At 44.9% G+C, this 13581-nt stretch overlaps 1 protein-coding gene across 6 annotated transcripts in view; it reads left to right on the forward strand.

Moving 5' to 3' along the window:
• Positions 1-8017: 8017 nt before the first annotated feature.
• The window catches only part of LOC148850688 (binding protein), a 104362-nt gene continuing 98798 nt past the window's right edge, over positions 8018-13581 (forward strand). Inside the window, exons 1-3 of one of the 6 annotated variants that reach the window (XM_088947544.1) lie at positions 8021-8160; positions 8324-8439; positions 9182-9381. In XM_088947544.1, coding sequence (XP_088803670.1) covers positions 9266-9381 — 116 coding nt within the window. In that variant the 5' untranslated portion in view covers positions 8021-8160; positions 8324-8439; positions 9182-9265. Of the gene's footprint in view, positions 8440-9059; positions 9076-9181; positions 9382-13581 lie in introns of those variants that run through there. The other 5 variants (XM_088947545.1, XM_088947548.1, XM_088947543.1 and 2 more) reach the window with 5 other exon arrangements.

Raw genomic sequence — 13581 nt, forward strand, 5'->3', positions numbered from 1 at the left:
GCGCCTCACATATAAATCACATGGTTTATCTTGTAATCGCCATTAGAGTGGTTCGATCAAATAGACCGCTGCAGTGATGGAGGTGTCTGGCTTCGACACACTGCCGTGGACTTAATTGGTAGAATCACCAAATTCAATGTAGCATTAAACCACTCCAAGTGTCCAGACTGCATAGACTATGACAATGATGTATTGTCTAGGTTGAGCCGTCTGGTTCTTTGAATTGTTATAAAAGTTAATTGGTCTAATTAACTAGTTGAACTATCCTTTCCGATAAGGCAATAACTGACAATGGATGAAGTACCAGTGGGGCCGACCACTTTGGACCGGTCGGTCTATTAAGTAATTGGCAAAAGTTGGTTGGCTTAACCATAGATTGAAAACATATAATTGACTGTCCTATTTAGGACCAAATGTCATACATATATATATATATATATATATATATCTTATATTTGTCAAAATAGTTTCAATAAAAATGAAAGAAAATACTAGTTTTCAGACAAGAAAAAATATGAATTGATTAAATTATTAATCAAAATAAAGGCATGGAACTAAAACCATTATAATTGATTCAATCGATTTACGTCCGTTGGATAGATCTGACCCGTTGATAGCCCAACCCATACTCTTGAGTCTTATCTTAATAATAGAAGCAAGTCCTGTTTTAGAAGGGTGTGGGGGCGGGGGGAGGATTAGCCAAAATGGGAGATGTAGTATGTATTTGGTACATCCTCCATTTATTAAATAAATGTTTATATTTGATTTGTCTTTAAAATCAAGAAAAAAATAGTTGATTAACATATTTTTGAGATTTATTGACAATTAGACGTCACTAACATTATATAAATTGAACAATAGAACAGTAAATAAACACTAAACACTTTTGTGTGAGAGGAAGTGTTAATATGAAGTTTATTACAAATGTTGAATTGCACATAAATCAAAACAAGAATTTATTATTATTTAGATATAGAAACAGTTCGATGAGAAAACACAGATTTTTTCTCAAGGCATTGAAGACGCCAAGAAGAAGGCCGTTGAAGACTATATTGCCTCTCCGCGTTTTGACGATCTGATGGTGGATTCTTACAGAAGGGGGTTCAAACTGAGCAGGTGGATGATCCGGAACATGTACCCCGACCTCGATGTTAGTGCCATATCCACTTCGCGTATAACTCAGGAGATGGCCAATGCTGCCGATGGCGAGCTGGACTCTGAAAGGGAGGCAGGGCCTTCGGGTGTTGTTGAAGTGCTTTATGATGGCGAATAAGTAGCTCCGAGCATGTAAAGATATTCTTTTTTTTTTTTTTTGTTAGTCCCTTCTGATGGCCAATGTACTCCTGTTTCTTGCAACAAAATAGATAATCTTTTTGCCCAAGTGTTCATTTTCCCCGAACTGATTCTTTGTCGAACTGAATATGCCACTTTCTTGTTCGGGTTATTATACTTCCGCGACCAGTTTTGTTGCGAAGGCTTTTGCAGCGAACTGATTTTTTGCCGAGCTGATAATATGCCCGACTTTTCTTTGCTTGTTTACGCCGAGGTTCCTCTTGGCTCTGCATCGTGGCCCATAGGACCTGATTTCGTCCACTTCGTTTGGTGGTTTATAGGTAGTATCGCCTTAAGTTCACGATGTTCCACGCTCGAGTTACTTGTTTGCCTTCAAAGGTTTCGAGTTCGTATGCCCCCCCGAGCGCTCTCTTTACTTTATAGGGCCCTTCCCAGTTTGGTCCAAGTTTGCCCACGCTGGGTTCGGGCACCATAATCTTACGAAGGACCAGGTTGCCGAATCAAAAGCTTCGTTGCTTTACTCTAGCATTGTAGTAGCGAGCTACCTGCTGCTGGTATGCCGCTGTCTGGATGTGCGCGAGGTCCCTTACCTCGTCCAATAGGTCAAGGTTGGTACGTAACTCATCTCCCTTTGCCCGATCGTCGTATGTTTCTAGTCGCAATGTTGGTACTTCGATTTCCGTCGGGATCACTGCTTCAGTGCCGTAGGTGAGGTTGAAGGGGTTTTCTCCCGTGGCGGTTTTTTTTGTAGTTCGGTGAGCCCACAAGACACTTGGTAGCTCTTCGGCCCACAATCCCTTAGCTCGATTCAGACGTGCTTTCAGTCCGTGCAGGATGGCTCTGTTCATTACTTCCATCTGACCATTTGCCTGCAGGTGCGCGACTGATGTGAAGTTTTGCCAAATCCCCATGTTCTGGCACCACTCTTGGAACTTGATATCCTCAAATTGCTTGCCGTTGTCAGAAATTAGTACCCGAGGTAACCCGAAGCGATATACTATGTTCTTCCAAAAGAAGTTCTGTATGTTTCGGGCCGTAACAGTTGCCAGAGGTTCGACTTCTATCCACTTCGTAAAGTAATCTACTGCAACAACTAGGGATTTTCTTCCACCTGTTGTTGGTGGGAATGGCCCCAGGAGGTCAATGCCCCATTTTGCAAAGGGCCACGAGCTGGCGAGGTATTTGAGGTCGGAGGCAGGTTGATGGTGGATATTGGCGTGCTTCTGACACTTGTCGCATTTTCTGACGAGCTCGACAGCTTTTGCCTTCATCGTTGGCTAGTAGTATCCTTGTTGAAGTGCTTTTTGGGCGAGTGCTTTGCCCCCCAAGTGTCCGCTGCACAGGCCTTCATGAGTGTCACGAAGTACGAACTCGGCTTTGGCAGGTCGCAGGCAATGCAAGTAGGGGAGCGTGTAAGACCGTTAGTATAACCGTTCGTCTATTATGACGTATTTGGCTGCCTGGCGCTGCACCCTCTTGGCCGCATTGCGTTCTGCAGGGAGGGTTTCGTCTACCAAGAAGCTCGTGAGTGGGTCGATCCAGCTCGGCTCTGCTTCTAGGACGGGAGCGACCTCTGCCCCCCCAATAATACTAGGCCGAGGTAAGTCCTCTATGTACACGGTTCTCATGTTGTTGTGACTTGTGCTGGCTAACTGGGATAGAGCGTCGGCCTCGGTGTTCTCTGACCTCGGGATTTGCCTGATGAAGTGTGATTGGAAGTTGAGCAGGGCCTCTTTTACTTTCGCCAAATATGCAATCATGGAGAGCTTGCGTGCTTCATACTCGCCCGTAACTTGGTTGACCACGAGTTGGGAATCGCTGCAGATGACCAAGTGCTTTGCCTTTACCTTTCGCGCTAGGTCTAGCCCAGCTATCAGTGCTTCGGGCCGCATAAGACTATTCCAGCTCCGTTGCCTTGCCGGTTTGAGGAACCATCCACGTGAAGGATCCAGGGCTCCTCATCCCAGTTCGCGTTTTGCCTGACCAGGAGATATGCCACACTGGCTGCTACTTCACGGGGTTCAGACTCTATTGGCTCGGGAGCTCCGGGTTTGCCCGAACTGGGGACCTCAGGCTCGACCTGTAGGGCTTCGTGGCTGAAAGTGCACTCGACGATAAAATCTGCCAAAACTTGGGCCTTAATAGCAGTTCTTGGCTTTGTACTGGAGGTTGTACTCGCTGAGTTCGATGGCCCATTTCGTTAGTCGACTGGAAACCTCGGGTTTGAGTAAAACTTGTCTCAGAGGTTTGTCAGTCAGGACGATGACGGTGTGAGCCTGGAAGTATGGGCGGAGTTTTTGAGCTGCTGTCACCAGTGCGTATGCTAGCTTTTCTATCTGCGGGTACCTTGTCTCTGCTCCCTGCAAAATTTTACTAACATAATAGATGAGTCGCTAGACCCGGTCTGTTTCTTTTATTAGTATCGAACTGACCACCTCGTCGCTTGCCGAGAGGTACAGTTCTAAGACCTCGCCCTCCTCGGGCCGGGCTAAGGTCGGCACACTAGCGAGGTAACCTTTTAGCTCGTCAAACGCGAGCTGGCAGTCCTGGGTCCACTTGAACCCTTTGCCTTTGATTGCTGTGAAGAGAGGTAGGCAGCGGTCTGCTGATTTGGACATGAAGCGGCTTAGAGCGGCTATGCAGCCGTTTAGCCTCTGAACTTCTTTTACTTTTCGATGTGGTCTCATATCTAGAATGGCTTTTATCTTGTCCGGGTTGGCCACAATACCGCGCCGATTGACAATGTACCCTAGGAATTTGCCCGAGGTGACGCCGAAGACACATTTGTTGGGGTTCAATTTCATGCTAAACTGACGCAGGATTTGGAAGACAAAATCTAAGTCTTGTATTAATTCTTGTGAAAATTGTGTCTTGACGACCATGTCATTTACATAGCACTCTATCTTCGTGCCAATCAGGGGCCGAAACAGCCTATTTACAAGTCTTTGGAAGGTCGTCCCGGCATTTTTTAATCCGAAGGGCATGACCTTGTAGCAATATAGGCTGAACTCGGTTATGAAGCTGCTTTTTTCCTCATCGGATTGATCCATCCGGATTTGGTTGTAGCCCGAGTAGGCGTCCAGGAAACTTAGCAACTCATGTCCCGAGGTCGCGTCCACTAGGCGGTTAATTATGGGGAGGGGGAAGCAATCTTTCAGGCAAGCTCGGTTCAGGTCGATGTAGTCGACGCACATGCGCCACTTGCCGTTTGCCTTTTTTACCAGCACTGGGTTGGCCACCCAGCTCGGGTAATAGACTTCCCTTATGAAGTTTGCTGCGAGGAGCTTCTCGACCTCCTCATCGATCGCCCTCTAGCGTTCTGGGGCTAAGTTGCGTTTCTTCTATCTAACGGGTCTGACTACAAGGTCAGTACTAAGTTTGTGAGTTATCAGGCCGGGGTTAATGCCAGGCATGTCAGCCGTAGATCAGGCAAAGATATCTAAATTTTGAAGTAAAAAACTCACCAGTTCGGTTCGTAGGGGTTCCTCGATGGAAGCTCCGATCTGAAGTGTGCGAGCTGGGTCTGTAGCCGAAGTCGGGATTGCGACCGTTTCCTCTGTGGGCGAAGCTCATTCCTCACCTTGCTCCGTAGGCCGCTCTAGTTCGAGGTCGTCGGCCGCCTTGGTTTTTCCCTTCAGGGCAGCAACATAACACTTGCGGGACTCGAGCTAGTCGCCCTGCGCTACCCCCACACTAAAGTTCGTAGGGAACTTCATGGCCAAATAATAGGTGGAGACCACCGCCCGTAGGATATGCGTGATCGGCCGCCCTATTATGGCATTGTATGGGGAGGGGGTCGCGACCACCAAGAAATCATGGTTGAGTCTGACCGCTAAAGGCCATGTACCGACTTCCACAGGTACTGTTATTTTTCCGAGAGGCCTGACTTCCTCTCCATTGAAACCCACTAGGGGAGTGCTTGCGAGCTTCAGCTCGCTCCTCTGTAACTGTAGCTGGTCAAATGCTGATTTAAAGAGGATGTCCGCTGAGCTGCCCAATCCACGAGTACGCGTCTGACCTCGAATTCGCTGATCCTTAGTTTAATGACAAGCGCGTCATCATGGGGGTAGCGGACCCCTCGCGCGTCGTCCTCCGTGAAGAAGATTGGTTTTTTGGTCTTTGGTCTCTTTGGGGGGTTCCGTTCCTCGAGGGCTACTTCGCGAATTGAAGTCTGGGCCGCTGCCGAGGTACACCCTGCTACCACCGAACCTCCCACAATTACATGGATGGTTCCCCGAACTGGCCTCTCTTCCGGAGGCTGTCGCTGCAACGGTTCGGCAGGTCTATTGCTAGACTCAGGGGCATCCTTTTCGTGCTCCCCTTGCCGACATACCTTATTGTTGTTATTGTTGTGTTGTACAAAGTTTCTCAAGTATCTGCGACGGATGAGCCCCTCTATCTCGTCCCAGAGATTATTACACTGCTCGGTACTATGACCATGGTCTCTATGGAAACTACAATACAAATTCTTATTTTTCTCGTTCGGATTTCCCTTTAGGCGAGGTGGCCACTTCACGTATGGGGCGTCCTTGATTGTCATTTAGATCTCGGTCCGCCTTGTGTTTAACTACGTGTAATCCGTCTGAATTGCTAGGGGAGCTCGGAACGACTGGTTCGCTTCGGCTCCCAGGCCGGGTTTTTCCCATTGACTGGGTTGGAGAGCTCGCCTTCCCTCTTTCTTTTCTCGTTCCCGCCTTTAGTTCGTTGGTTGATTTCTTCCTCTGTCCTCATGAACTTGTCCGCGAGCTTGAGGAATTCGGCCACAATTGCGGGCTGGTTAGCTACCATGTGCCATTTGAATTCTTTGTGTGTTACCCCTCTTTTGGCCGCCGCGAGCTGCACCGCGGGGTCCAACCGCGGTATCTGCAAGCATGCTTCATTGAATCGCTTGATGTAGCCCCGTATGGATTCTCCTTCCCTTTGGACTACTCCAAAGATGCTTTCCTCTGTTATGGGGCACCGTTGGCTGGTGACAAAGTGTGCGGTGAAGACCTGCACGAACTGGGCCCAACACTTTATCGACCCGGGGGCCAGGTTCCTGTACCAAGTGTGGGCTACCCCTCTGAGGGTGGTGGTGAAGGCCACGCACATGCACGATTCGCTGGCCCTGGCGAGGTGCATTTGGGGCTGGAAAGCGTCAACGTGGTCGTTGGGGTCGAAGGACCCGTTGTACTTGTCCAGAGGTGGGAGCTTGAAATTTCTGGGTAAGGTGACCGCTAGGAGTTCTGATGCGAGGGGGGAAGGAACTGAGAGAATCGAGGCAGCTCCTACCTCATCCGAGCTCGTCTCTTCTTTGCCTCTGAGCTCTGACAAGACACGGGTCGCGATTCGGCGACTTCGCTGGCGCCTTCGTTGTTGAGTGGGCCTTGTACTGGCGCTGCTGGCCTTCGTGTTGCCGAGCTCGATTGGCTCGGAATGCTGGTAGTCTGCCGCCAGTATGCCGAATCGGTTTTCCGTGAGCGGGAACTCGGGCTTGGAGCGCCGAGGTGCCGATCTCGCGAGCGAGGTTCCCGACCCGCCTGCGAGCTACGAGGCGGGGATGATTACCCTTGCGTTTGTCAATTCGGCCGTCGTCCTTTCTGCTGGGACATAATCGTCACTGCCTAACCGTCTCTCTAACTGGAGATGGCGGTGTCAGTGGCGGTGGCAGGTGGTCGTTTAGAGTGCGGCCGCCAAGCGTCAGATCCCAAGTCAGTCAGGTGCGGCGCCCTCGGGTACGGACTTCCTCAGTGTCAGGCATGGTACGACTTGTTTGGTTTTGGTGCCCAGAAGGTGATGCAGAGTGGTGAGCGGGGCGAAGTCTTGAGTTCGGAGGTATCTATAGGGCTGGTCAGTTCGGCGAGGTGTATCCCGAACTGTTACAAGGCAAGACAGTTCGGCGAGATATATCCCGAGCTGTTACAAGGTTGGCTAGTTCGGCAAGGTATATCCTGAACTGTTACAAGGCAGGCCAATTCGGCAAGGTATATCCCGAGCTGTTACAAGGTTGGCCAGTTCGGCGAGGTATATCCCGAACTGAAGGTAGGCCAGTTCGGATTACTCTGGTTTTGGGCCAAGGGTGAATTTGGGCCCCCCATAGGGAGTTCGGTCCGCTGGTGTCCCCTTGTTCACGCTTTAGGCTAGCCTTTTTGTTGAGCTGTTGTTTCTGCCACGTGTCGCATAACTGTAAGGTCGGGCCAAATCTTCCTTCATTAGGTGTGGGGGCGGGGGGAGGATTAGCCAAAATGGGAGAGTTAGTATGTATTTGGTACATCCTCCATTTATTAAATAAATGTTTATATTTGATTTGTCTTTAAAATCGAGAAAAAAATAGTTGATTAACATCTTATTGATATTTATTGACAATTAGACGTCACTAACATTATATAAATTGAACAATAGAACAGTAAATAAACACTAAACACTTTTGTGTGAGAGGAAGTGTTAATATGAAGTTTATTACAAATGTTGACTTGCACATAAATCAAAACCAGAATTTATTATTATTTAGATATAGAAACAGCTCGATGGGCAAATGCTGATTTTGTAATGACATGGCACCGTTTGATAACGGAAGTTATACCACGGTTACCACTCCAGTGGGTGAGAATCGTGAGATCTTATTTTTGTGGTGATTTGACACCTCCATGGCGCTCATGCCCGTGACACTAGCATAGGACAAAGGTACAATCCAACGTCACAGCGTCACCGTGGTATACTGGTATTTTCATAATTGCAGAAAACCTATTTTCACGGTTTCCCTTTTGTGATTTGAGAACTCCCGTCATTGAGAGGGCTGGCTGGTGATGATAGCATCGTTTTCTTTGACCAAGATAGCCATGTCGGGAGCGTTCTCGTCTGATCCCTAGAGAATTATGCCTATGACAGGTAGATGCATTCTACATACGGGTTTATCAATCTACTCAAATCCAGCGGTTCAAGACTCTTGCACCTGGTCCTATAATCCTCTCGTGCATTTTCTAACATTTTTCCCTTTCCTTCTCCACCTCCATCTCTTTGCTTCGGCGTCCGTTGGCCCTTCCAATCTCAGGCGCCGTTGGAGTTCCGACGAAACCCAACATCTCAGATCTTGTTCTTTTTTTTGGTTTTGTTTTGTTTCATATAATTCTGAATTTCTGGTGAATATGAATTGTTTGGTGTGATCAGGTATGCTTACTTTCTCTCTGTCAAATCATATTTTCAATCATTCATAACAACTGCTAAATGTTAGTCCCAAACAACTACTTTTAAAATCGAGAATTTTCTATTGTCACAAGAATTTGGAGTGTTGCAGTAATTAGTTTACTTTGATTAGACTCCTTTCCTTTCTTATAAACTCGAATTTCTCAAGAGATATTTCTCTGCTTTCTTCGTTCGTGTTTTTTACGTCATTGGTCTATTGGCTTTTGATTGATCTCTGCGCATTTCTATCATTTTGATTTACTATTTATCAAATTTAATTACTTCACGTGAATCTAGGAGGGTCTGTATTTTCACCATTTAGGACTAATTACTTGCAATTGGTTGGTGAATGCATCTGATTTTGGATAAAATATTTTCCTGGTGTAAAAACTTCAGTTATTTTGCTCACAAAACCCATTTGGTCTTGCCAAAAAAAAAAAAAAAAAGAAAACAAAAATCATTTTGTGGTCTTTATCTGCACTTTCAATTGGACTAGAGTTCTTTCTCTTGGCTTACTTTTTTTTTTAATAATTTTTTTTTCTGTTTAACTGAAAATACACGTATTGGTGATTATGGTTATTTTTGTTCCTAGGTTATAGTGGGCATTGCAGGATAATCATGGTAAATTAACCATGGTTGACGTTTATATAAAATTTTAAACATATTTTGGCGTTTAGATCAGTTGATGGGCTGGAATGAAACTTCTTTTCCAAATGATTTGGTTCAGAACAGTTGATGGGCTGGAACGAAACTTCTTCTCCAAATGATTTGGTTCAGAAGTGTTGATGTGCCATAAATCCTGACGGGAAGCATGAACTTCGTTAAGGGTGTTGCTGACCTCATTCGGAGAACATCCAGTGGCCATTCTGGAGATTCTGGTTCATGGTCACATAAGTTCTCTTCTCCATCTCCAAAGATCTGTTTTAGGTACTTCTATCCTGTGATTTCCCATAATGATGCTTATATCCTTTTTCATTGCATATGTCTTGCCATTATGTATGCTTTTTTTTTAATATCTTAGTCAACCTAATATTTGCAGGATATTACAATTCAGAAAGATTTCCTTTTTTTTTTCTTCTCTGAGTTGTTTGTCCTTCTTATTAGATTATCCTATATCAGAAACAGAAAAAAAAGGCAAACATAGATGCTACCTTATCAACCCATCCAGATTGTACTCTCTTTTATTTTAATGAAATTTTCTTTTTTTACTTATCGAAAAAAAACATAGGAGTATGTAGGTGGATACAAGACCAGCATACAAATGCTTGAAATTATGGTTTTTACTTGCACAGTGTTTTGAAATGCTTGAGTAAGACTTCAGAGATCTTATTGAAGGGCAATCCTCCTAATGGCTTCACTATGGTGGTAGCTCAATCCTAAACCCTGGGTTGGTTTGCATGGTTTTTCCTATAGAGTGGATCATAGCATCTTTTTGGTTTTAGTAGTCCCATTGATGTTACAAACTAGTCCGAAGTGTGAGTCAGGTCCCTCTTAATCAATTTCTGTATTGCAAAGCAGGGGAAACTATCCTCCCTAGTCTTGCCATAGAAGGTAATTCATTAACACAATTAGATGGGGGGAGTGAGGATATTGGCCCTTGGTATCTTGTTCACTGCATTAATGAAACTGGGAGATTTTAGTTGGAATTAAGGCACATAATATATTGGATTCTTGGAAATAAATGCAACATTTATTTCCCCGATTTAGAAGAAGAGTGGGGCAGTTTGTATAAAAGACTTTAGGCCAATAAGTTTGATAAGCAGTCCATAAAAATTCTTGGCCAAGGTGTTGTCATGTAGGCTGAAAAAGGTGATTCACGAGGTGGTAGGGGAAACTCAAATGGAATTTGTGGAAGGGAGGCAAATTTTGGATTGGGCTTTGGTGGCCAGTGAATGCATTCACTCAAGGTTAAGAAGTGGGAGACCCGGCTTGGTATGTAAGTTAGACATTGAGAAAGCTTATGATCATGCGGACTGGGATTTTTTTTTGGAAGAGGTACAAAGGTTGATGAGGTTTGGGAAGAAGTGGAGGAGCTAGATGTGTGGATATATATCATCAATATCCTTTTTCATTCTTCTTAACAGTGTCTCATCTGAATTTTTCCAAGTTTCCAGAGGGTTGAGACAAGGGGATCCAATCTTCTCCTTGCTATTTGTATTAGTGATGGAAGTGCTGAATCTACTTATGAAGAAAGGAGTTCAAAAGGGCTAGTTTGAAGGCTTCAAAGTGGGTTTAGATGGTCCGTGTATTTCTTACCTTCAATATGCAGATGACACGCTCTTTTTTTGGATGCATCTGTAAATTAGTCCTCTGGAAAGGTTGGGAGGAAGAGAAGAAAGTTCATCTTGTCAGTTGGGATCAAGTCTGCCTCCCCATGGAGGAAGGAGGGCTGGGTTTAAGGAAAATTAAGGTCTTTAATTCGGTTCTCCTTAGTAAATGGATTTGGAGATTTTCTCAAGAAAGAAGTGCATGGTGGAGGAATCTTATAGCAGCCGAATATGGTGTGAATAGGGGCAGCTGGAGTTCTCAGGATCCCCTACCAAATTGGGGCTGTTCCATTTGGAAAGGCATTATGAAAAATTCCCCATTTTTGGGGAAGGTTTAAGCTTCAAAGTTGGGAGAGGTGACAGAATCAGCTTCTGGAAGGACCCTTGGTGCTTGGAGAATCCTCTGTCTGAGATTTTCTCTCTCTTGTTTCAGTGTGCTGCAAACCAAGATGCCTATTGCTGAATCCTATTCCATCTCGGGTAATGTTGTGACCTGGGTTCCCTAGTTTAGAAGAAATTTGTTTGACTTGGAATTGGAAGCGGTTTTGGGACTGCTGGCAACTCTCCAAGATCAGAAAATTGACTCCACTGTGGAAGATGAGTGGAGGTGGAAATGGAGTAATGATGGGTGTTTCTGAGTCAAGTCAGTGTCTTTCAAACTCAGCAGTTCAGGTGCAGTGAATTTTCCAAGTAAGCAGATTTGGAACTCAATCAGCCCTTCCAAAGTGAATTTCCTATTCTGGACTATGGCCTTGAACAAGTGTCTGTCCAGAGTTAATCTTGAAAGAAGAGGAATGTAGCTGTCAGATGTCTCTTGTGGTCTATGTGGGCTGCAACCTGAGTCTACAGATCATCTGTGCCTGCATTGTCCAATTGCTGCCCAGGTGTGGGATCACTTTCTTAGTGCTGTGGGTATTTGCTGGGTCACGCTGAAATCTGTCAAAGACCTATCATGTTGCTGGAAAATTAGGGGCTTGAAGGAAAAAGGAAAGCTGGTGTGGAGTACCTGTGGCTGTTCTTTGGTCTATTTGGACTGAAAGAAATAACAGAATTTTCTGTAATAAAAAGAAAAGTCCAGATGAGATTGTGCAGAGTGCAGTCAGTAAACTGGTCTCCTGGGTAGCTGTCAGTCCAGTTTTCAACCATATGAATGTTTTCCAGTTTCTTAGGAATCGCCCTTTCTGGTGTCTGTAACTGTTGTTGAGGTTTGATCCGTCACTATGTAGACAGATCTCTGTTGTATCTTCCTTCAGTTTTTAATAAAATTACCTTACTTTTTTTTAAAGAGCTATTTTGGCAAAATTTGAGATGTTGACAGGGATGAAAGTGAATCTAGAGAAAAAGCCTCTTGGTTGGAGTTGGAGACTTAAGTTGAGAGGATATGGAGCAGTTTGCAACTGTGCTGGAATGACCTGAGGAGATCGAAGAAGGGGCCGTTGCTGAGTGGCGACTTGAGAAACCTTTTCACATTAGGAAGCTTAAAGCTGGTTTTTTCTTGTTCATCTTTAAATGCAAGGAGGAGGCAAGTGACATCTTGTTGAGTGTACAGAATAAGGTTTGAGAACCTGATCTCAGAATTGGGAGATGGAATCCTCTAGTCGGAGTAAGTAATCACGGATATGGGTCCTCTGAATATGGTGTAGGTTACTGTTTTTGGGATACCCTTGCATGTGTGGAGCTTTCAAACTTTTAAGACAGTGGGAGATGCTTATGGTAGATTTAGATTTGCTGACGCTAGAACAAATTTTCAAACTTTTAAGACAGTGGGAGATGCTTGTGGAGAAACCTTGTTGCTGCTCGTATTTTAATTGAAGTCGATGAGATCCACCTTGTTCCTACTTCCCTTTCTCTTCGTTTTGCCAGTGAATCCTTAAACTTGAGACTGGTTGTTGAAGGATCTTACCCAAGAAGGTGGATTGAGAACATGAAATTATAAAGAGGAGAGACCCATAAGATTAGTTTGGGTTCTGGCGATGTTGGAAGGAAGATGAATAGTGAGGCCTAAAGGAATGAGCACACGGTTGAAGATGAGAGTATTTTTTTAAGCAAAAATATTTATGATTCGGTTGGGGTTTTTACCTTGGGTTGCATAATGGACAGTGTAAGTAGAGTTCCACAGAGAATTAAAAGTGGTGGGGTGAATAGGCTGGGGCACATGGTAATAGGAAGAAAGGAGAGTTTTGGGGAGACGAAAGAAAAGGAAAAAGTTGGTTTTTCAGAAGATGAAGAGACGACTCGGGCAGGAAAAGCTGGAGAAGGCTCGATTGCAGTCCAAACTTTGAAGATAAAGGTCATCAATAATGTTGGAGAGTTTTCTGCGAAGCGTCATTTCAATTTAAGGGTTTCAAACAAGAGAAATTTTAAGCAATTACGAAAAGTTAGAGGCGTACATTTCAGTTTAAATTTTATGGGAAGAGGCATTGGAGTCTGAGTCTCGAGACTACTCGGAAGTGTTTCTGTAGAGTGCTCAATGTGGAAGCTCTGTTGTTCCCCTCTTAATCTAAGAGAATTCTGCGATTAAAGGAAGAGGGGGAAGACAAGTTCGACTCAGCAAGCAGGTAAGTTTATCTCTTTTGGTGACTTTCTTGTCGAGATCTTTTCATTTTTGTCACAGACATGGAATCTAATGGAGGGGACTCAAGTGGCTGTTTGTTTAGAAGGCTTGGAAGGTCAAAAGGAAGGAAGGGAGGTGGTTTTTGGGGAAGTAGCAAAGGAGTTAGTGAGGTGGGAAGGGGAGGACAAGGATTGTTTGGAAGGGCTGGCTGTGGAGGGGATGATGCTAAGAGTGTGAATACTGAATTTGGTGATGAGGTTGCGAGAGAGGCTTTGGATAAGAATGAAAAAAGTGGCTGTTCTGTGG

Source organism: Nelumbo lutea, chromosome 5 (assembly GCF_056320005.1).
Source record: "Nelumbo lutea isolate HS-2025 chromosome 5, American lotus-T2T, whole genome shotgun sequence".
NCBI classification, from domain to species: domain Eukaryota; kingdom Viridiplantae; phylum Streptophyta; class Magnoliopsida; order Proteales; family Nelumbonaceae; genus Nelumbo; species Nelumbo lutea.